The 21,533-nt window shown below is 41.7% G+C and overlaps 1 protein-coding gene across 5 annotated transcripts; it reads left to right on the top strand.

Moving 5' to 3' along the window:
- Nucleotides 1-3,404: 3,404 nt before the first annotated feature.
- LOC105022340 (ETS-related transcription factor Elf-1) lies at nt 3,405-17,788 on the top strand. 5 transcript variants are annotated; one of them, XM_010890627.4, is made up of 9 exons: nt 3,405-3,634; nt 5,405-5,570; nt 6,615-7,131; nt 10,601-10,721; nt 12,178-12,288; nt 12,528-12,683; nt 12,875-12,943; nt 14,248-14,440; nt 14,541-17,788. In XM_010890627.4, the coding sequence occupies exons 3-9, from the start codon at nt 7,060-7,062 to the stop codon at nt 15,205-15,207; spliced, it is 1,389 nt and encodes a 462-aa protein (XP_010888929.1). In that variant the 5' UTR covers nt 3,405-3,634; nt 5,405-5,570; nt 6,615-7,059; the 3' UTR covers nt 15,208-17,788. The 5 variants fall into 5 exon arrangements, with proteins under 5 accessions (XP_010888929.1, XP_010888938.1, XP_010888948.1 ...); XM_010890636.4 differs by lacking the exon at nt 5,405-5,570; XM_010890646.5 differs by lacking the exons at nt 3,405-3,634; nt 5,405-5,570 and adding an exon at nt 6,164-6,269.
- The last annotated feature ends 3,745 nt before the right edge of the window (nt 17,789-21,533 follow it).

Below are 21,533 nucleotides of genomic sequence, written 5' to 3'. Positions count from 1 at the left end.
CTGAGTGTGACCAGAGGCACCAGTCATATGAAGTGGAGTGTTGCTTTGACCTGGGAATGTCCCTTCGGGCTCATGCAGTGTCACACATTTCACATCACCCGTGAAAGACGCCCACTGTCCCACCCCTCCACCACTGCCTCCCTCTTGCCCTCCGTTCCTCTCCACTGTAATTCTTAACAATGGTGCCAGTGATGAGTTCTGATGTGATGTTCTGATGGAAAACTGTGTTATCACAGCTCTTTATCAGATCAGCGCCCAGTCCAAAACCTTGCACTGGTGGCGGCATTAGTAGTTGAACAGACTTGCAGTGTTTCTGTGTGTGTGTATGGTCACATTGTAAGTTGAATTGGATAATTGGTGGCACCACACATACATGTCTTTGTTAGATGAGCCGTTCCATGTTATGACTGACTCTGCAGCTCCCAGAAGAGTTTCAACCAAACGTCACCAGTTATCAGACAAGCCCATCTCAGCCCTTGTGTTTTTCATTACACACCATCCACACTGTATTGTCTCACTGTCAGATGATTAAGTCCATGTCACAATCCAGCCTTGAAGCTGTTTTTTCTGTGTAACACTTAAGGTTTTTTCTCTTAAGAAAAGTCTGATTGGTATTCCTCTGCAGTAAGTTCTGGAAACATGTATGCACACATACACTCTACTAGTGTGAAGGGAAGAGTCCGTCCATCTGGCCGAGGTTATATTAACATTTAGACAGAACAAAGAAAATAGGTCGGCAGTGTGTGTGTGTGTGTTTTAACGGAACAGAGAAAACACTCTCTTGGCTCCATCATGAAATCACTTCAAGGCAAAAATGTTGAAATTACCCAATGCCAAGATCCTCACTCCTAATGCCAAACAAAGGTATGTTGGACCAGAATGTGTGTGTCAGTCTGTGTGTGTAAGCACTTCATGCGCGCCTCACCTATGCATGAAAAATACATAGTGATGGGAAACAGACAAGTACATTCAAGACTTTGTAACTTACTACTGGACATTAAGGACAACTTGCTGGGTACACATTATGTGAATATATAGGGTTCATCCAGGGAAGTAGACCTTGCCAAATTCTACAAATATCTTGGTGTGGGGGGGGGTCTAGCTGAGTGCTCATGCCAACAGGGGGGCTAGGTCAGTTTGGTTTTGATAGGGAAAATTCTCTTTTCTCCTTCTCTTACCTTTTTTGAGAATAATACAATTACTTAATTATTTATTAATTATTTTCAAAAACATGTTATCGGCATGTACATCATTTTATCATCAGTGAGTACATATGATCAGCAATTTGCTGATAAGTGAGTGTTATGCAAATAACTCTGTTAACATTGAGTCTTGAGTCAGGTGATCTGTAGGTGAAATATTGGTGCATTTCATTACATTTTGCTAAAGTGAAAACCAAAAATAACACAATGGGTCATGCATTGGGTTTAGCACAGTAACTTCTCATACACAAAAAAAAAATGTATTCAGTAATTTTATTATTTGGAGATGGTGAGGGAGATGGGGAGGGAAAATGGTGAGGGAGATGGTGAGGAAGATGGTGAGGAAGATGGTGAGGAAGATGTTGAGGGAGATGGTGAGAAAGATGGTGAGGAAGATGGTGAGGAAGATGGTGAGGGAGATGGTGAGAAAGATGGTCAGGAAGATGGTGAGGAAGATGGTGAGGGAGATGGGGAGGAAGATGGTGAGGAAGATGGTGAGGGAGATGGTGAGGGAGATGGTGAGGAAGATGGTGAGGAAGATGGTGAGGAAGATGGTGAAATGTAAAATGTTGGTCTTTATGGGAACAGAAGAGCACTTTTTGACTAACAGAAATGGTACAGAGTGAATTAAAACAAAAGAAAGAACAAGTTTGTGCCATAGCTTAATGAATCACTAGGTATCAGGATATTTTATCCCAAAACCTGGTTGCCTGGAGATCGAAATCATCAGAATCAACATAGAAATGGTTGTGGGACCACAAAATCAGTTTTCCAATGGCCATCAATAACCTCAGTCTTTCAGGCTTGAATCCAATTAAATACCTGTGGTCTGAATTGAAAGGGGCAGCACACTAGAGCAAACCTTGACTATCAAGGATTTTGAAATGTGCAGCATGGAGGAGTGGTGTTTTCCAGAAAAAGACCATACTACTGATTTAAAGGTTTTGTGTTTGAGACATTATTGGACGTATCCAACTCCTCTTGTGTTTAAGGCCAAAATATAACCTATTGTTTGTATTGTTACATTTTTGCGTTCACATTTGTTCAGTTTCATGGAGGGTACCTATAGTTCTTGAGTTGACTGTATGTATATATATACACATACACATTTGTTTCCTAAGTCAAAGAAAAAAGACTTGACAACGTTTGTACACCTGTTTCTTGAGGACGTTTCACACACACACACACACACACACACACACATACACTCACACACATAGGTACACCCACTATCATTTAATCTGAGTATAATAATAACAGAGGAATGCTTTTATGTGTGTATTTTTTTTTTAGGACAAACTAACACATGATTGGACACAAGTTTAACCTCAGCAGATAGGGCCAGAGGGGAGGCAGAAAGATGAGGGGAAAGAAAGGCTGACGCAAGCAGAAAGTTGCCTTTATTGATGACGGCAAACACACACTTTGTATTCTCCTTTTTACTTATCCTGGAGTTACATTTAAATCAAAGAGGTTTATGCCAACTGGTACTAGATTTTTTTCATTCAAGACAAGGTGGCACTGTGCTTCAATACCCATGGATTATCTCTCTCACACACACACGCACACGCACCCACACACACACACACACACACACCGTTCATTTGACTCAGAAGAGAAGAATGCCTTATACAAACTAGAGGGAGAAGATGTGTAAGCACGTGGTAGCATTCCATTTAGATTGATTAGGGACCTGCTTGAAGCCTGACATAATGGCACATTGGATCAGTGCAAACTCAGTCAATGTACATTTCAGTTCAGTTCCAGTCAGTGATCGGTGATTAATTTAAAGACGGGAGGAAGGAAGGACCGGCTCATATTAAATTAAATCTGATTGTATTAGCAAAGGGCCTAAAGCACTACTCCTGGAAATAAACATGTCCTGTAAACACTGGCCACTAGGAGGTGCTAGTGACTATGTTAATGAGAAACAGCATTTATTTAACATACAGTACCTTCCCCTGAATAGTATGTCTCTGTGTGTGTGTGTGCGCGCGTGTGCGTGTGTGTGTGTGTGTGTGCGTGCGTGGTCAACCCTCTGGGGTTTGCATTGCAAATATACCCGTATTTACCTTTGCTCCTTGCTGACAATAGTTACCAGGGGTAACCTCTGCTACAGGACAGGTGACCAATCAGAATTCATGGTGGGAGGGGCCCTTAGGAGAAAGAGGGTGCAGAGCAGTTGTTTGTGGAACAGGATGAAGTCACTCCTAGGACACTGATCTCAGGGCAGTTTTGTATTTTCTTCTTGGTGTTTTTTGTTAGGGATTTTTGAAGGATCAGCTGATCCTAGATCTGTGCCAAAGGGCAGACTCTAAAAGAGTTTGTTTGTGTCACAAGAGGAAAAGAAAACGGTTTCCTGTTCTCAGCTTTGGTCGTACTGTACCAGCCATCTGCTTGACAGACACATCATAGCAGCCACCCAATAGAAGGTAAGCTCACTGTAACTATGTCAGACTATACCGAAGACCCCTAAACATGATTGTTGATGGTTGACTAAACAAGGATAGTGCTAATATGGTCCTTAGAGAAGCTGGGTGTGTTTAGGAGTTCTAGGCTGAACGGAATGAGTTTTGTGTTCTACAGTGGAACATGGCAGAAACATTAGAACTGGTTTTGTGATTCTGGCCTACATGTGAGAAAACCTGGTTCTATATATATTGTTCATTAAGAGTTCTTGTCACGTTCTATCTGTATTGTTTGTAGAGTATAGTGTTCTTTGTTGTATCTTTGCGTTATTATGTTATTCTATTTTATAGTACTGTCATAGAGATTTTATAATGTTGGATCTGTGTTGAGTCTTGGAGTTCTGTGTTCATAGTGTTCGATCTGTGTCCATTTCAGTTTATCGGGGTTTGAATATTAACACAACATAAAGGAGTGTCTTTCTAGATGACAGGCACAGATGGATTGGGTGAACACACATGCATGCATATACACCTTATTTTTTACTTTTGAAGTTTTTTGGGGGGGGGCCAAAATGCTTTCTCAAAAAAAGTTCCCTAACTCCTTACCAAACCAAAACCCCAACCACAGACAGGAACCCTAATCAGAAAACCCTAGCCCTAAAAATTGACAGTAACCCAAACCAGAAAAGCCTTTTTTTACATCTGATGGGACAGGCAATATGTCCTCATATCACCAGATTTTCAAAAGGTTCCTATTATTGTGAGGAATTCTGGTTCTGACAGGTATGATAATACATGTACACAAACACACACACACACACACAGACGAAGGAAAGGGGTTAAGGGGGTTTGAAGCTCACCAAAACACAGGGTTACTAAGAGTGGCTCCGTGAATTCTGAAACTGGCCAACCTCGGTCACTCCAGGCAACAAAGAAAGCTTATCAATTCCCCTGTCTGTTGTCCTATCAGCCTGGCCTAGTTTACCAGGCTCTTTACACACACACACAGACATGAACAGCACCAAGTCTGTTATGTAGCTCATCTCTGTCCCTAAGGGCCTGGCTGCCACTTCACTGGATCCGACATGACTGAAGCCACAGATGCACATGTGTGATAAATGATCCCCTGGGTGGTCTCTGTCATGTACAGAAGAGTCTTCCAAACCTCCTCTTATCGTCCCAGTGTAGAGGAGGAAACACGAACGAGTCATATCGTGGACACAGACAACATGGAAAGGCATCACCAGTAGGGCAACACCAGAAACCGACATAATACATGATGGCAGCCCGCCAGACATACAACGGAACATTGGTCTCCGTGGTGACAGTGGTTCCAGCGTCATAATGGGCCTGATCTGCCCTCTGCCTCTCTCAAGAGGAAGTGGAGCCTACAGAAAGGGGTTGTGCTTCCTGTGTGATAACAGCCCCAGTTGCATCTCGTTCTCTCAGCGTCACATACCCACGTGCACCGCTCGCACAAGCATGCGCACAGACGCGGAGGCGCACAGACACACGGGCTGCCAGCTTAGAACAGGAAACCCACATCGGGCAGGCTGGGGGAAGGGGTTGATACCAAGCTGAGCATGTGCCTCTTCTTTTCTTAGCCCATTGATGTGTTTGTTTCCTGTGTTTAACTCCTTTCACATCGTGGCCGGTGCCTTGACAAGTGTCGATGTATGCTAATTGTACGTACATGTTTTTGTTGACAATCCCACTGATCTCCAATGTAAACATTTGCATTTAACTAATGACCATTGAGCGCTCAAGGGAAGTCTCCTCTCTCTCTCCCTTAAGAGTGAAGTACAATGGGAGGAGCTCGGGTGAACATAGGTGTGTAGCATAACAAACTGTGCTCATGGTGCATGTCACCTGTTGCAACCTAGAGGAAGATCATCACATGGTTCAACAAGCAAAAACAGGATATTCTGGTGGTAACAAGTGTTGGAAGAGAACAGGACTGGTTAGTTTTATAATTTTTTACGTTTCTATTAGCAAATAAACAATAGCAAATCTAATGATGTAAGTAGATGATATAGGCTTGCTGATCTATAGTTTGTTGTTATTGATGCCACTCATATGATTCCATTTTAAGAACTCAGCTATAGGTAGATTTGTGTCCGGATCTGAAGATGTGGAAGAAATCCAAATAAAGATTAAATAGTTAACTGGAGTTAATCATTACCCAGCACCTTTAGTGATTCTAGCACCCTTTATTTCTGTAGAAACGTTTCTCTGTGTGTCTCTGTGTGTCTTTGTTAGCTCTGTGCTTATCTCGCATGTGAACTATTCCAAACACATTCCTGGCATGCCAGACCAGACGAAAAGCACCAAAACTTCAAATGAGGAGTTTCCCTACTCTTCCCGTACACCCACCCACCCACACACACACACACACACACACACACACACACACAGACACACGCCCTAATGCAGATGTCCACTGTGTGACCTGAGAATGAGCACACACAGCTGCTTCTTTTTGCCACCCCCACCTCCCTCACACACATACAGAATACTCATAAACTCTCTATCTCTCCGTAACACACACACACGTTCACTCATGACGCAGTCCGGAAGCTCCTTTCCTGTTGATGGTTTGGACTCTTCAGTAAAGCAGATAGGAAAGTAGCGAGTAAGATAAAGGAAGAAAAAAAGAGAGGTTTGTGTAGCTGAATAAAGTGTGTGATAAGAGAAATAAGAATATAAATAGTTGCTTGTTATAAGAGGCCTTGGCTCGGCTTGACAGAATATAGTATTTTTGCCCTAGTTCTTCCTAGGACAGACTGCTATTCTCAGCAGTGTTTAGAGAGCCTGGGGTCACGTGATTCTGTTTATTGTCTGCCCTTTGCACAAGGTGTGTTCGATCAGAAAGAGTGTAAACCATGTTGGTTGCAAATAGTTATGCCCCGAAGATACTGGTCTAATGAATGTTAAGTCTTGTTCTCTCTTTCTCTCTCCCCACCCCTGCCTCATCTCTGTGTCTCTCTCATTTCCCTTTTCTCAGGTTGAGACCACAGGACCGTTGGTGGCCTACACTTCCTCATTGAGAGTAGGAACCGTGAACAAGAACACAAGGCTCTGCCCCTGTTCAGCATCTCATTCACAGACAGTCTACAGAGGAACTCTGCAGGATTTTAACATACCTCCGCTGGAGGGAGGAACTAGTTATCCACCCAGCTATTTATCTGAAATTACTTTCATTTAGCTGGTAGTTACTGTGCTGTAATTCAGCCATGCAGTAAAAGGAACTAATCCTCAAGAGGACCTGTGAGAGCAACGTTGGAAGAAATTCATGCAACTTTCGTGGCCCTGGATCTCTTGAAACACAATAAACCTGTGATTTGATACCTAGAACTTAGATACGGTGCTCTGGAACATAAAACCTAAAACGTGTGTTGTGGAGCTTTTGGGATCATGACATCGTAAAACTGCTATTAGATTCTTCTGGAATGTCTGCCATGCTGCAGCAGACAGAACTCATCTTTGAGTTTGCCAGTGACCGTGTAAACAATGGACCACAGGTAGGAACACCCTGTGTGTGTGTGTGTATTGTGTGTTTTCCGACAGTTGAGGAGCCAAATCCTCCTCTGAAATCACATAATAATGCCTAACCACAATGAAATATCAAAGTGCAGATGATCTCTACAGAAGGCAGAGAGCAGAGATAGACTAGAGACACAGTTGGGCCTTGGGAAAGTATTGAGAACTGTTCACTTTCAACACATTTTGTTCTGTTGTAGACTTAACCCCCCTGTTGTGTTCGTTTCATGTTAATTCTGTGTTCCCGGTCCAAAATGGCCGCTCCATGATATCTGATTATTAATCCATAATAATCCATATACTGCTGTTGAAAGTTTGGGGTCAATTAGAAATGTCCCTGTTTTCAAGAAAAAGCATATTTTGTCCATTAAACTAACATCAAATTGATCAGAAATACAGTGTAGACCTTGTTAATGTTGTAAATAACTGTTGTAGAAACTGATGATTAGTCGTACAGGGGCCCATTTCCAGCCAAAATCAGTCCTGTGTTCCAATGGCACATTGTGTATGCAAATCCAAGTTTAAAAGGCTATGTGGTCATTAGAAAACCCTTTTGCAATTATGTTAGCACAGCTGAAAACTCTTCTGCTGATCAAAGAAGCAATAAAACCGGCCTTTTTTAGACTAGTTGAGTATCTAGACTAGAGCATCAGCAATTGTGGGTTCAATTACAGGCTCAAAATGTCCAGAAACAAAGAACTTTTTTCTGAAACTCATTATTCTATTCTTATTCTGAGAAATCAAGGCTGTTCCATGTGAGAAACTGCCAAGAAACTGAAGATCTCGTACAGCGCTGTATACTCCCTTCACAGAACAATGGAAACTGGCTTTAACCAGAATAGAAAGAGAAGTGGAGTTGTCTCTTCACTGTTGACGTTGAGACTGGTGTTTTGCGGGTACTCTGCATCCCATAAACTGATGGTAGATTTGTTTCTGTACACGCCAGACAAAATCAAGGGACCCACGTATGCTTGGACGTCTGTCCGGTCTACCTCCTTTCATTTGTCTTCGTAAGCACACCTCCCTTCCAAGTTGGTCATGTTAATCACTACAGTTTTGATTGACTCTGTCAGGACCAGTTCGAAGCAGGATTTTATGTCATCAGCCCAGGATATGATGTATCTCGTTGGCCCTGTGGCCATTCTGATACCATTTTCAGCTGACAGGCGACCTCTTCTCTCAGGTGGGGATGAAGAACAGTACAAATTCCCATTCTTTGACAGGAATGTAACAACAACCTCAGCAGGGATTCCTCGTCACTGGATTGCTCCACATCGTTTGTCTCTTGGTCTGGATTATATTCTGTGCAATCTTCAACTTCTGACATTGCCTCCTTTAGTGCATCTTCACTGTCAGTTTCCTGGCCTCTCTCCTCCTCACAAGTGTCATGATCAAAGATATGATAAAGAGCCTCACATACAGTCTATTGTTTGGTCATTGTGCTGCCACAGAATAATTTGTGAGCAAGGTCTCAAAAAAGCTTTATATACCAGAGCTGTGAGAAAAGTTCTGTATATTACTGAAACAATGTTGCAATTGTTTGTGAGAATAACAACATGCGTGGTTCCCGTGGTGGAAAGATTCTATTGGGGAAATTTTCCTGTGGGGGTTGCCATGGAGTGACGTGTGTGTGTGCATGTATGTGTCCTCAAACACACATGCATTTGGGGGTCTAGGAGAGGAAGTGTATACATTTGATGAATGGGCATGTCTCTGAAACAATTTGTAAACATTGATTGTAGACCCCCCCATTCATTTCTTGTGCGGGTCATTTTTGACCTGGAACACCACAGGTGTAAAAAAGTTAAATAAAACACCCGAAATGTCAAGAAAATTATCAACATTTATTTTATAAAAGTCATGGAAACTTATGACAGTCAGATTCAATATTAAACATTTTTAGCCAATTTATAAAAAATGAAAATATAAATATCTCATGTAAACAAGTATTTAGACCTTTTATCCAGTACTTTGTAGAAGTGCCTTTGGCAGCGATCACAGCTTTGAGTATTCTTGGGTAGGCTTTGCACACCTGGATTTGTGCCCTTTCTCTCATTCTTCCTTGTAGATCTGTCAGATTGGATTGGGAGAATTGGTGAACTGCATTCTTCAGATCTGCATTAAGGTTTAATTCCATGCTTTGGCTGGGTCACTTAAGGACATTCATAGTCGCAAAATCATTCAGTTGTTTTGGCTGTGTGCTTCTAACCATTGGTCTGAAAGGAGAATGTGGAATGTGTGTGCTCTGGATCAGGTTTTCTTCAAGAACCTATGTGTATTTTGTTTAGTTCATCCTTCCCTAAATCCTGACTGGTCTCCCAGTCCATACCGCTGAGAAGCATCCCCAGACCATGATGCTCTCACCATCATGCTTCATCATGGGGTCGGTATTAGCAAGGTGATGAGTTGTACCTTGTTTTGCCTAACATATTACTTGGCATTCAGACCAGAGTATCTTTTTGCTAATGAAGGCAACACTTCAAATTAGCTAGCTACTCTACCATAAAGGCATGAATGATGGAGTGCTGCAGAAATGGTTGTTCTTCTGGCAGGTTCTCCCATCTCTTCAGAGAAACTCTGATGCTTTTATTGAGTTGCCACTGGGTTCTTCGACCCCTCTCTAACTAAGGCCCTTCTTGTCCGGTTAATTCATTTGTCTGGGCAGCCAGCTCTAGTAAAGAGTGTTGTTGGCTCCAAACTTTTCATTATGATGGAGTCCACTGTGCTCCTGAAAACTTTAAATGCTGATGCTATTTTTGTTTAACCTTCCCCACATTGGTGCCTCAACACAATTCTCACACATGGTCTACTGAGAGTTCCTTGGACTTCATGGCTTGGTTCTTGCTCTGACATGCACTATGAAATATGCAACCTTATATAGACAGACAAGTGACTTTCTAAATCATGTCCAGTTAGTGATAGTTGCTGTAATGTTCTGGAGACACCGCAAGGATGATCAAAGGACAAATGACGCATTTGAGCTCAATTTGGAGGTCTGAGTGCTTATTTACACAATTTCTAAAAAGTGGTTTTTGCTTTGCCATTATGGGAAATTGTGTTTAGAGTTATGGCTAAAAAATATAACTAGTAAATTATAAATTAAGTGTACAAAACAACAAAATATGCAGAAAGTGAAAGTGTCAGAATACTTTCCAAAAGCCCTGTAGTTATTGAAATATTACTCCCACTTGTACTTCTTTAAATGTAACTCATATGTCTAGTGGATCACAGTAGTGTGTATGACAGTGCCTCTGTCACGAGATCAGAACCTTGAGTGTTACTGCACAATGTTAGTGCACTTGCCTTTCAAGTAAAACAGTTGCTTGTTCAAGCCCCATGTTTGCTGTTCCAATTGATTTACAATACCAAGCACTTGGAAGATATTGGAAAAGTAATGGAATAGATTGGAATAGAAGTGAATAACAGATATTTTGTCCCTGTGCATTACAGCCGGATGAGCACTTGGCCTACCCTGCAGTGATTGTGGAGCAGGTCCCACACTCCCACTTACTCTCATACTCAGGCTTGGCCTGTGAGCAGACACACACAGATGACCAATTGCTAACAACAGGTAAAAAAAAAAGGGGGGGGGGGCAGGCAGACATGTTTGTTTTCTATCTTTTTGGGGACCTAATCCTAACCCAGATATCCATGTTCCCAATCACCTAGCCCAAAACCTAAACCTAACTTAATGCTTTCCTAAACCCCAATAACCTTACTTCATGCCTAAACTTAACCTAGCCTGAATGCCTAACTGGTAATGCCTAAACCTAAAAGTAACACAGAGTCTAACACTATGCCCCATTAAGTTTTACCTTAAACCTAGCCCCCAAACTGGAAATCACATTTTGCTGGCCAAGAAATCTAATTTTGCTGTACAATTTTTAAAGCTTTGGTATCTTTGTAGGGTCTTGGTCCCAACATATATTATTAAACCTATTGATTTTCATAATAAATTGTTAGACACACACACATTTTTGTTTTCTATCCTTGTGGGAACCAGAAAACAATGTTCCCTATCCCCTAACCCTAAACACACACACCTGTGCTCTAATGAAGGAGACTAGAAGGATGGGGATGAGAAAGGTTTTCATTGTAAAATCGAATTGCATTAGTGAAAAGTGCTGCTAGCTTACATACCAATGTGTCTCTATGATACATGCATTAGTGTAAGTATTAGTCTGATATAAATAGATGTTAACCACTATGTAATAAAGAATGCACACGTTAAAGAATTAAGTCAGATTAAGTAATATTGGAGTGCTAATTGGTCAACAGTCTTTTTATTGCGTCAAATTGTATTATTTCACGTGTTTGTTGACAAGCAAAGACATTTCAGTTCCAGTTACATAACACATCACTAAAATAATTTAAAAACAAAGCCGAAAAAAATAAAACTTTCAGTACTGTAAATAACTGAGAATTTAGCATAAATAAATACAGCTCTCATCGATTACCACTTTTGAAGAGGGGACTTGGAGAGAGCTTAGCCAGCACTCTTTTTAGGAGAGAGCTGACTAGGGTGGTAACTTTAATTTTTGGGCCAATCAGAAAAGTTCTTAAATACAGGAAGTGAAACAAAACACGTCTTCTTGTGTCCGCTGCTGCTTTGACAGTTATGATCATGTGGCTGTAAGAAGTAAAAAAAAAAAAATCGTATTTAAAGTTCTTATTTAGTGACGATAATCTTAATTTATGCAAGTAAGTTTGTGGCCAATTTGTTTTATAAATTCACTCGTCTACTTTTGTAACTACAAGCTATTGAACAATCTTTGAGCTAGCAATTTTAAGAACTGCTAGCTAGCTACACGAGTAACTAATTAATTTTTCATTAGTCAATCGTTTTGAACTGTTATTTAGTAATTATACAGTTCGCTATGCTTTTTTTGTGAAAGAAAGGCAGCAGGTTTAATAGTAAACAATATAGGTGCAGTCTAGTTAGTCGTTTTAAGTGTTTACTTTTGTAGCCGTCCCCTTTCCCTTATCTCTCAATAACTCTCCATTAAACCCTCCCGATGTCTCCTCAGTGGAGGGAGGTGAGAGTGGAGAAGAGGAAACCATGGAGACATTGGTGGCAGCGGGGAATCTTCTAAACATGGACTCCCCTGACTCCTTCTCTTTGGACCAACAACATTACAGTAAGACGCAGACACATCATCTCCACTGAATGAGTAACATGGACTGACTCAGTCTGTAATGCAAACGTCTCAAAATCTCAAAGGGCTTTGAGCTTGTTGTCTTTTGTTACCAAGTTTCTATGGACGGACCAAGGGGAAGCGAGTGTATTGCTGTACTGATTTGGAATAGAACTGTCATTATTTCATCTGTGATCTGATTGTGTCCTTTTCGATTTACGTGTTTCTCCTGTTCTCTCTAGCCCAGCTGTATGTTCCTTCTCTAAGCGATGTAATTTCTTCACCTGTTACCCACCAATTGACGGTGGCAGCGGAGGGCATTGTGGGAAGTTTGGGCCAGCCCCAGTGGGTTTCAATGCAGAGGGAGACTGTTTCTGAGAAACCTAAGAAGAAGAGAGGTCAGTGTGTCTTTTTACTGATCTCATTATATGGCCACGCTTATAAAATATAATCATAACCACAACCTTAGCTTAAATGCCTGCTCATGCATTTTGACAAAATTATATACATTATGCTTTCTCACAAAGGAATTTGAGTACTGCTTTTCACAGTGAAATAACAAATACTCCTACTTCTATGTTCGTTTTAGGTAAAAAATCCAAAAGGCCCGAATCCCCTACGCCAGACATCACATTCAAGAGGGGCAAATACAGCAAAGGTATATGTACATACTTGCAAGTGTGTGAATGTGAACATATATATGAATATATAAATATAAATACACGTAGACACCTGTGATCATTTGTTGAATATGAAAAAGTGAAACAACAAAAGTATTTAGAACCTTTATCAAGATACTCCAAATTGACCTCAGATGCATCCTGTGTCCTTCGATCATTCATGAAGTCTACCTCTGTCAGATTCAATTGATTGCAAATTTACAAAAGGAACAGGTGTTTGTAAAAGGTCCCACACTTCACAGTGCATGTCAGAGCAACAACTGAGCCATGGAACTAAGGCATTGACCTGGGGAATGTTACAGAACAATGGCTAAAGCATTGACATTTCCCTGGAGCACAGTGGGCTCCATCATTGTGAAATAGAAGTTTAGAACCACCCAGACTCTTCTTGATCTGGCCGTTGAGCAAAGATTCATCTTTCAGCACAACAACGAAGCAAAGTACACAGCCATTGGGGTCTGTCAATCTCCTTGATTGGCACAGCCAAACCCCAGACTTGAACATCTTTAGAGGGACCTGACGATCGCAATCCATTCAAACGCTTAAATTCCTAATCAAGAAATAAATGCGCTTCTCCAAAACATTCTCCAATAAATGCGCTTCTCCAAAACATTCTCCAATAAATGTGCTTCTCCAAAACATTCTCCAATAAATGTGCTTCTCCAAAACATTCTCCAATAAATGTGCTTCTCCAAAAACGTTTGTACTTTCCCATGTTTGTATATTACAATGTTATTTGAGTGATTAAATCATCTGTGGTCATCCACGACTTCCTGCGGTATAAATATGAGTTGACACATGCAAATTTCCCTTAGCCATCAATAATGAACATGGTATGGGGAGGATCAGAGAACACAGATTAATTGAAAAATCTAAATCAAATCAGATCTTCATTAATTAGGCAGTGGCAAAAAAAAAAAGCTAGAAATCGGGGAAAAAAACATATTGATAACTCGTTCAATAGTTAAATAGTTCAAATCAACTAAAGCTGTGATAAACCTTCCTGGAAGAGTATTCTGCCCCCACACAGACTGAGGATGCAGAGTGATGAGGATACTTTGAGAGTATCAATTCTCCAAGGATCAGAGAATTGCAGCAGTTGGTTAAATCTTTTCAAATTATAATGACACATCACGTCCATTCCAACAAGCTATTTGGATGTATTGCCTCTATTCTCATTAGGACATTAGCATCAGTGCCTGGAGTTCACTAAAGGTCATTGTCACTTGGTGTGATACACATACTAGAATATTCAAACTCACCTCTCCTCCACATGTTTCAGGTAACACAATGTATCTGTGGCAGTTTCTGATTGAGCTTCTCCAGGACCGACAGGCCTGCCCCCGCTACATCAAATGGACCAATCGGCATGCAGGGATCTTTAAGCTGGTCAACTCTAAGGCTGTGGCTCGACTCTGGGGAAAACACAAAAACAAACCAGACATGAACTATGAGACCATGGGCAGAGCACTAAGGTACACTGACATTATAATACTAATAATGACACAATCTTTGTTCCTTGCTATGGACCCACATGTTCCTTTGACAAAGCTGACCTCTCTCTGTAACTGACAGGTATTACTACCAGCGTGGGATCCTGAACAAGGTCGAGGGCCAGAGACTGGTCTACCAGTTCGCCTCCCTGCCAAAGGACATGGTCTTCATCAGCGATGATGAAGACCAGGAGGACCAAGACAATCACGAGGAAGATGATGATGATGTTGATGACGCTGTACCAGATGATCCAGAGGACAGCCCACCTTCCAGTGACGAATCCCTGGACGATTTAGAATCCTACAACCATTCTTTCCCCACCCCTCCTGCTTCTAGGCCAAGCTACCAGCGGCCCAGACAAACCAGCACTAGTCCGGCAGCAGCCCAGCACCAGAGACACAACCCAAAACCCAAATCTCGAACCCCAGCGTCTTCCCCAGCTCAGCGCAGGACAGTTCTCCGACCACCAGGAGGCAGTCTGATCCAACAGCAGCATCTTCCTATAGTCTCGGCTGAGATGCTGCGGACCCTGCAGAACGTGCAGTCCCTGCAGCCCGGTCAGCACGGTTCGGTCTTCAGAACGGCTCAGCTGCTGGGGAGTTTGTGTGAGAGACAGGCTGCTAGCGGAGGACAGGACAACAGCCAAGTGGTGACTCTGCAGCTGCAGCCCTTTACCTATTCGCTCAAGCAGCAGGAGTTAGAGGTTCAGACAGAAGATGATCCAGACTTAGGACCGACTGGGAAATAGGACACAACGAGGACGAGATCTGGTCAGTGATATCACCTAGTAGTCCAGACAGCTGCAGAGGACTGTGACTGAAAAGGGAGACCTTAGAGAATGATAACAGACGGTTATGATGTAAATTATATGTATTTTACAGTTGTGACAAACCCTGATGGGCATTGTCTATTACATTCCCTCAAGAACGAGAGGAATAATAGAGAAAACCTACCAAACTGTCCTCCATGTTGGCACCAAACAGTCCACAATGTTCTAATAGGCATTTTAATTATGATGTCAATGATTACCTTTCCATCCAGAGTTTTTTATGCAAGTAAAGTCATATGTCAAAAAAGAAAATGAAAGCAGGAAGTGTCAGTGAACATTTGTATACATGTTGACAGTTTCATCCTTTAACATGGTGGGATCTGTTTTGCGTTGGTCAAATTAATTTTGTCAGCGACAGAAATTCTGTTATGCATGAAAATTGATACAATGATCCTATCAAAGAAAACGTGGAAGTCACCCACGTTGAATAGTTATCCGACTAACTCAGGGCAGTGTGTCATGTTTTAGGCTACAGGTATGATTAACTTCACTGGGTTGCTTAAGTGTACAGTAATGAGCTTGATGCTCCTTTCCAGGAAATATTAGTCTACCCACATTATAGTTGGAGATGTTGGCTAGTGAGTATGTGCCAAGACTAGAGTGGGCACATTTGCCGTTGAATGCTAAAATATTATAAAACGCGTGCAAGTTTCACTGGTTTGGTATAACAAATTAAGTGAAAAATTACCTTTTATTGTGGCTATGTAATACCATGTTACTTTTCATCCACAACAAACCCTTCTGTGGAAAGATACCTCTGGTTTATGCAGGTTTTAGAATACTTGCATGGAAATCTTCAACTAAATGGAAACCTAGCTATTGTTTTAGAACTCTTGGCACCAACATGGCAGCCATTCTAATTCTCCACCAAAGACCAAAGACATGCACTGGAATATACAGCCACTCTGCAGAGCACCATTCACTGCTCTGTGTATGCACTGCAGCTCCACTGACTGTATTGAAGCTTGTGCCCAATTATCTTTCTTTCTATGTCCTTTGACCATATTTTTTGCACTTCCGTGTACCTTTCTTTGTTCCCAATCTTCCCCTTACCTACCAAAGTCCCATTCATATTTAAAAAATTATGTTTCAGCTTTGACCAAATACAGGATTATTCTGTAACATGCTAGCTTTCAACGTGTGGCTGCTTCACATGCTGCTTATGTGTGTCACTTGTTGATCTTCTTTGCAAACACTTATATTGTCACATGCCAGTGGAACACACCATCATTTCTGGAAGCCGGTAAACATGTTCAGGGAATACATTCTGTAGAGATTACTTCGCCTGTTAACCTCAAAATAACATTACAGGCTTTCTGTTACGTACATATTTAAAAAGATAAAACAAATTTAAATTGAAAGGGATTTTCTGTATACATTTTGTGCAGTGTTGGAATTACGGCTTACTTTCAATATTTTGAAATTAGAACTGTAGTTTTCTGTTGACACTGCTGATGATTTGGGGATGAAAAGCTTATCCTATATTTGGGGCACTTATAAGGGACACCTGTTAGAATTCCTCATATGAATTTCTAATATGCTGTTGTAGTTATGACTGTGCTTTCTGGGACCATATACTATACTCTGTATATGCCATATTTATTTATGCTGTGAGAGTGTTATCCAGGTCTGTGTACAGGTAGAAAACAGGTGTTCTCAAATAGTAAAACCTGACAGAATTGTTCCCAAAAGGTATTTTTAGGGTTAGGAGATAGGGAATATATTTTTGAGTTACAGGTCCTCACAAGGATACAAAATCAAGTGGGTGTATTTAAAATTGCAGATCGGCATGACTTTTGTCTGACAGTTTTCTCCATGGTTTGGATGTCTTTTTTGCTGCATAGACACAGTATATGGTCCCAGTTCCTAATCTAACTCATCTATGAAAAGATGAAAGATTATGTTACCCCTTTGGCCTACACTGATATATGGTTAGTTTTGTTGACAATGATCTTCTACCTAATCCCTTGTAAAGGCTTAAAAGGATATTTCATTTATTTATTTATTTAGCAGTATAGACCTCTTATTGATAAAGTAGTGGAAACCGCATAGTATTTTGATATGGATGTGTAGCCCACCAACACATGAGATTTCTTGTAGTGCTGTTTTGGAACATATTGTGATGTATTTTTGGTGAGTTCATACACTACCACCTGTTTGCAAGTAACTAACTCTTCTGAAGAAGCTCAGGTATAAAAGACCAAAACAAATCTGGGTGATCTTACAACACTAAAAGTAAGTGGAAAAGTTGGTTTAACATGTAAAAACTGAAATATCCTTTTAAGACTTTCTTTGCCTATATAAAAAGAAAATCATATGCAATCTGTTCCTTTGATAATATTGCCATTTGCTTTTTGCTTTAGCTGGATGGCTCTGATATGTTTTTGTTATAATGTGAGTATATCATTTATAATGTAATTTTGAAAATATTGTACCAGGCTTTTATACCAGTGAAAAGATGATTTCTTTACATAAAATAAACATTTTCATTTTGTATTAATTCCCAAAGACTGTTTTTTTTAAACATTATTACTAGCATTCTGTACTGATGGGTATTATGAATCACAACAAATTTACTGAATCATTGATTAAAGGGTTTTGAAACACTTTAGTTCAATATTCAGTTTGTTCTATAAGTTAATTCCGTCTCCATCTCATGGAGAGTAGCATTTGTTGTAATAGCACTTAGTTTGCTGTTTGTAACACAAATGAATAGTTCTAAGTAACTGACTACACAACTGACATGGTAAGCATTTTGGGATGTAAGATTTTTTATTCCCGACTTCACCAGCAGCCTAAATTGCAGTTAGCTTTAGGTGAAATAGTGTTAGAATCCAACTGTATTTACAGTGGATTTATTCATGGTTTTTGAAATAATATAAATATTTTCATGACAAACAAATGGAGTCTCGAAAATATAACTTTAAAAGAAGTAAAAACTGTTTTAGCTTGAAAAAAAGGTGTAATTTCAGGCTTAAACTGAAACCTACTTTTTGTGATTAGAGAATGTGTTTAGTTTGAGAATTTATATGTGAGCTAGCAACTTTTGATAGACTGGTTTCACCTGAAGAACCATATGTTGCTCCTCAACCATATGGAATTAAAATATGGTTCCAATTGCATAATCCATGTGATTAAAATATATCTCAGGGTTCCCTCAGTCTGGATAATTAATTATGGAATTTTTACAAATTTGAGAAAGACTCAACTAATATTACATTACATGAGTTGTATGCTGGAACTGGGCCATTTCTGCCAACAATTAAACCTCTGATACAGGGCCGTGGCTAGGAATTCCCCTGAAAATATAGATGCCTGGGTTCCCTCACTTATAGAGGATATTGGCATTAGTATGAACAATGGGCCCTGCCATGACATGGGCCCCGTGAATCATACCCACCTTTCCCTATGTTAGCTACAGCCCTTATCTGAGATCCCAAAGGTAAGGAACATAGTAATAGATTTGAATACTTTAGTCAGTGTTTCATTGTATTTGATGGAAGGCAAATTGAGTTTCCACAGAGTTTCAAGGTTTATTTGTCAAATGCACCAAACAACACAGCGTCATCCTGCACATTGAAATTATTGTGACATGGAAACCGACAACTAGGTCCAGAAATAATTGGACACTGAGTTTTGTTTTGTTATTTTGGCTGTTTACCTATATATATTCAAGTTACAGTACAATAATGAATATGGGCTTAAAGTGCAGTCTCTCAGCTTTAATTTGAGGGTATACACATCCAAATCGGAGGAAGAGTTTTGGAATTACAGTTTTTTAATATGTAGCATCCTCATTTTCAATTGACCAAAAGTAATTGATTACTTTTGACAATTGATTCATAAACGGTTTCATGGACAGGTGTGGGCTATTCCTTTGTTATTTCTTCATCAATTAAGCAGGTAAAAGGTCTGGAGTTGATTCCAGGTGTGGCATTTGCATTTGGAAGCTGTTGCTGTGAACCCACAACATTCAGTCAAAGGAGCTCTCAATGCAAGTGAAACAGGCCATCCTTAGGCTGCAAAAAAACATCCATCAGAGTGACAGCAGGAACATTAGGAGTGACCAAACAGTTTGGTATATTCTGAGAAAAAAGAACGCACTCGTGAGCTCTGCAACACAAAAAGGCCTGGACGTCCATGGAAGACAACAGTGGTGGATGATCGTAGGATCCATTCCATGGTAACGAAAAACCCCTTCACAACATCCAGCCAAGTGAAAAACAGTATCCAGGAGGTAGGCATATCATTATCCAAATCTACCATAAAAAGAAGACTTCCCTGAGGACTGCCTTCAGCATGGGTTTGCGGACAGAGGTCCAAATGGAGCTGGCATGCGTCAGCAGTTCCATCTCACAGGATGCCTTCATTGCCCGGGCTATTGCGATCGACAGGCAGCTTCCGGCACCGCCTGGCGCACTGTCCCCATCTCCTTACCTCTCAGATGGAGCCGGAACCTGAGCTCATGGAGCTGGGAATCACCAGACTCCCCGTTGAGGAGAGAGAACGCTGGAATCTTCAGGGGCTGTGCCTGTTCTGTGGGGAGAAGGGGCACTTCCGAAAGGGGTGCTCCTTGGCCCAGACACGGAGCAGGAAAGGGTGAGTACCCACAAAGTATAATTGGGCACAGTAGGTGCCTTGTGTTTATGCCACATTACTAGCCCTCTCTGTTGTCCAATCATCACGTGCGGAGCCACGATGGTGTAGGGTCCTGAGGCCTCCTTCTCCAGCAGCCAAGCCAGGTGTCTCCCTCCCCAACGCCCCGGGGATTGCACCATCAACCTCCTAACAGAGACCACGCCCCCTAGGAACAGGATCTACGCACTCTCTGTGGCCGAAAACCGAACTACGGACACCTACGTCAAAAATACCCTGGAGCAGGGGCACATCCGCCACTCCACCCCCCCTGCTTCAGACAGATCCTTCTTCATAAAGAAGAAGGACGGTGTACTGTGGCCGTGCATTGGCTTGTCCCATCTGCCATAGAGCAGCTGAAGGGGGCGCGCGTCTTCACCAAGCTCAACTTCCAGGACACACAACCTTGTGCGTATCCAGGAAGGAGACGGGTGGAAGAAGACGTTCAAATGGCGTCGGGCCACTATGAATATCGTGTTATGCTGTACGGCTTAGCTAACGTGCCTGCAGTGTTCCAGGCTTTCTTGAACGAGGTGTTCCAGGCTATGTTGAGGAGGTACCTAGTGGTGTACATAGATGACATTCTAATTTACTCTTGAGGCAGCTGAGGTGCTGTTTCAGCAGGTTTTCCGGCTGTATGGGCTTCTAGAGGACATTGTTACTGACCGTGGTCCCCAATTTACATCCCATGTTTGGAAAGCCTTAGTGTCCAGGCTGGAGGGAGCGGTCAGCCTCACCTAATGGGCAGGCACAGGGCACTAATCAAGAACTGGGAAGGTTCCTCCAGTCCTACTGTATGGACCGTCCAGGTGAGTGAACCGCTTTCTCCCCTGGGGGGAATATGCTAAGAACTCCCTGCGCCATTCCTCAACAGGCCTGACCCCCTTCCAGGTGGTACTTGGTTTTCAACTGCCGTTGTGCGCCTGGGTGGGGAGTTCCAGCAAAGACAAGGCTGTGGAGGAGTGGTTCAGGAAGTCAGATGAGGTCATGTCTCTCTCCTCAGGTTGATGGTTCCTGGTCCACTGGGGGGATCCGGCTCTGCAGGGGCGCCTCTGCCTCTGGTGGCTGGGGTCCTGTGTATTCCGGGATGTGGGGGTACTGTAATGTCTGCTCCACGTGGCACGGGGGCACTCCCTCCGCTTCGACACTCCACCTCACCGTTGTACTAACCACCAGCTGGAAACTGATGGCAGCAACGCTCCCTGAGGATGCCCCTGTTCCCCATCACTAATCAGTTGTTTATTTATGTGTTTGATTCTTCATGGCACCCTAAGGATTGTTTGTTGCTACTCATTGTGTGGTAGAAGTATTGAATATTATAGATGCATATATGAGTGTAATATGCTTATGAATGGTACATGCAAATGAATATTCTAATGCCCATTTAATGTACCTGAAATGACACCAGAGCATCAGGAATGTTCGTTTGTCTGGTCCGGAATGTTCGTGTATCTGGTCAGTATGATCATAGACCAGTGTTGCGTGGTTGAGAAGCCTTATGGCCTAAGGGAAAAAATGGTGAGTCTGGAAGTGCGGGCCCCGATGCTCCGGTAGCGTCTACCAGACCGCAGCAGTGTGAACAGACCATAGACTTGGTGACTGTGATCTTT

Source organism: Esox lucius, chromosome 3 (assembly GCF_011004845.1).
Source record: "Esox lucius isolate fEsoLuc1 chromosome 3, fEsoLuc1.pri, whole genome shotgun sequence".
Classification (NCBI taxonomy): domain Eukaryota; kingdom Metazoa; phylum Chordata; class Actinopteri; order Esociformes; family Esocidae; genus Esox; species Esox lucius.
This window is presented reverse-complemented; position numbering and strand designations above follow the sequence as displayed.

Bases quoted from the DNA above. Each gene is read 5' to 3' on its own strand.
- LOC105022340 (XM_010890636.4), top strand. From the start codon at position 7,060: ATGTCTGCCATGCTGCAGCAGACAGAACTCATCTTTGAGTTTGCCAGT. The intron at 10,722-12,177 runs GTAAAAAAAAAA...ATGTCTCCTCAG, and splicing joins TGACCAATTGCTAACAACAG to TGGAGGGAGGTGAGAGTGGA. The intron at 12,684-12,874 runs GTCAGTGTGTCT...TGTTCGTTTTAG, and splicing joins GAAACCTAAGAAGAAGAGAG to GTAAAAAATCCAAAAGGCCC.